Below are 1,674 nucleotides of genomic sequence, written 5' to 3'. Positions count from 1 at the left end.
TTGGTGAGGCCCTGATCTGTTTGGTTAAAGGTGTGGGATACAAAGTCAGGATCCCACCTGCTCCTCCTGACTTCCTTCAGAGTTCGGGGAAGTTAATCCTTAATCAGCCCTCAGAAGAGCAGCTGCTTGCTGCTGGTGGAGTCTTTCTCCTCATTAGGGTTGGATTAGTTATCCAGAGAAACTGTGCACACTCCGTCCCTGGAGGTGTCCAAGGCCAGTTTGGATGGAGCTTGGAGCACCCTGGGATAGTGGGAGGTGTCCCTGCCCATGGCAGGGGGTGGAACGAGGTGCCCTTTAAGGTCCCTTCCCACCCAAACCATTCCAGGATTCCATGACCCTGTGGAACAGGACATTCAGAGGGCAGAGTGAGGAACAATTCCCAGTTTTAAGAAAAGGCTGAAGGCGCTTTGCAGGAGCGCCCGCAGAAAGGGAGGGCCGAGTTATCCACCTTGGGAACCGATTTCAGCCACAAACCCTCCCCCGGGATCTGCCAACTCCATACCCTTGGTGGTTCCCTCTCCACCACCCCCTCTGGAAGAACAGGAAGGTCGCACATTCCGATAGCCGCGCTTCCCACCCTAAAATTGCACCAATTCCTGCCTTGCTCCTGGGACTCAGGGAAAGGAGAGGAGAATCCCTGCCTGCACCCATGAGCTGTTAACCCTCCCCACCCCAGAGCAGCATTTTGCCAAGGAATGAGAATTCCCAAGGGACGAAGGGCACGGGATTGGTTGTACCCAACGCGACCTTTCGCCAACGGGTCGCGGGGCCTTTCCCAACCCCGTGTGTGTCACCAGGCAGATCCACAGGCAGAGAACAAACCAAACCCAAGCCGCTGACCCCCAGGGTGGCTTGTCCCCCCCCAGGACGATGGCACCGCACCCTCCCTGCACGACTCTTGCTTTCCCGGGGGACACTCCCGTCCTCATCGGCTGCCCACGCGCTCCAAGGGATGCAAGGACCATGTGGGGCTTCGCAGCCCTCCCTGGCGAGCTCCCAGGATCTCTGGTGTCCAGCAGGCCTGGAGAGCTCTGGCTTTGTTGTCACCAGGAAAACGTGGATCACGGAATTCAGGGATGGGATCACCCGCTGGCCACGTTGGCGGCTCACTTTTTTTTTCCCCCCCAAATAACTTAATCTCTCATTCCACAGAACAGAGAAACTGCATGGAAACCCTTGGAATCCGCTGCGTGGCCTGATGGTCTTTTCCCACTAAATGCTCTCCAGGAACCTTTTCCATCCTTCGGCTGAATTCTTTATCTCCTCCTGCCTTTACATCACTGTCTCTCTCTCCTCTTCCACAAGGACCGTGGGTCTGTCTCCGTCGTAAAGCCCGGAGCCATTCAGGTATTCCTCGTCTTTATTGTACTGCTCCGGGCCGGAGGAAGGCATGGAATTCTCCGAAATGGAGCCATTTTTCACATAACCCGGCAAATTCCGGTGGCCGTTGAGGGTCCCTGGAATCAGTCTCGTGTTGAGGTGGAGGGCGAGCGCCCCTCTCGTGGCTACATTTGTGATGCTGGTGTGGGAAACCATTGGTCCATAACTGTAGGTTGTGCTCCCACTCCGGGCTTTCCTTTTAAAGTCAAGTGCTAAAGTCCACCTGCTCCATGACTTCTTTATTTCTGCTTGGACCTGAGGGAACAAAAGGGGGGGAGGGGGGGCAGAAGAGGC

At 55.9% G+C, this 1,674-nt stretch overlaps 1 protein-coding gene across 1 annotated transcript in view; it reads right to left on the bottom strand.

The window, feature by feature from the left end:
- Positions 1-736: 736 nt before the first annotated feature.
- Positions 737-1,674, bottom strand: part of PTH1R (parathyroid hormone 1 receptor) — a 76,483-nt gene continuing 75,545 nt past the window's right edge. Inside the window, exon 13 of the mRNA XM_008643094.2 lies at positions 737-1,635. Coding sequence (XP_008641316.1) covers positions 1,273-1,635 — 363 coding nt within the window. The 3' untranslated portion in view covers positions 737-1,272. The remainder of the gene's footprint in view (positions 1,636-1,674) is intronic.

The sequence above is a fragment of the Corvus brachyrhynchos genome, unplaced genomic scaffold (genome assembly GCF_000691975.1).
Source record: "Corvus brachyrhynchos isolate BGI_N302 unplaced genomic scaffold, ASM69197v1 scaffold18, whole genome shotgun sequence".
NCBI classification, from domain to species: domain Eukaryota; kingdom Metazoa; phylum Chordata; class Aves; order Passeriformes; family Corvidae; genus Corvus; species Corvus brachyrhynchos.
The sequence above is the reverse complement of the archived record's forward strand: the minus strand, read 5'-3'. Positions and strand labels throughout refer to the sequence as shown.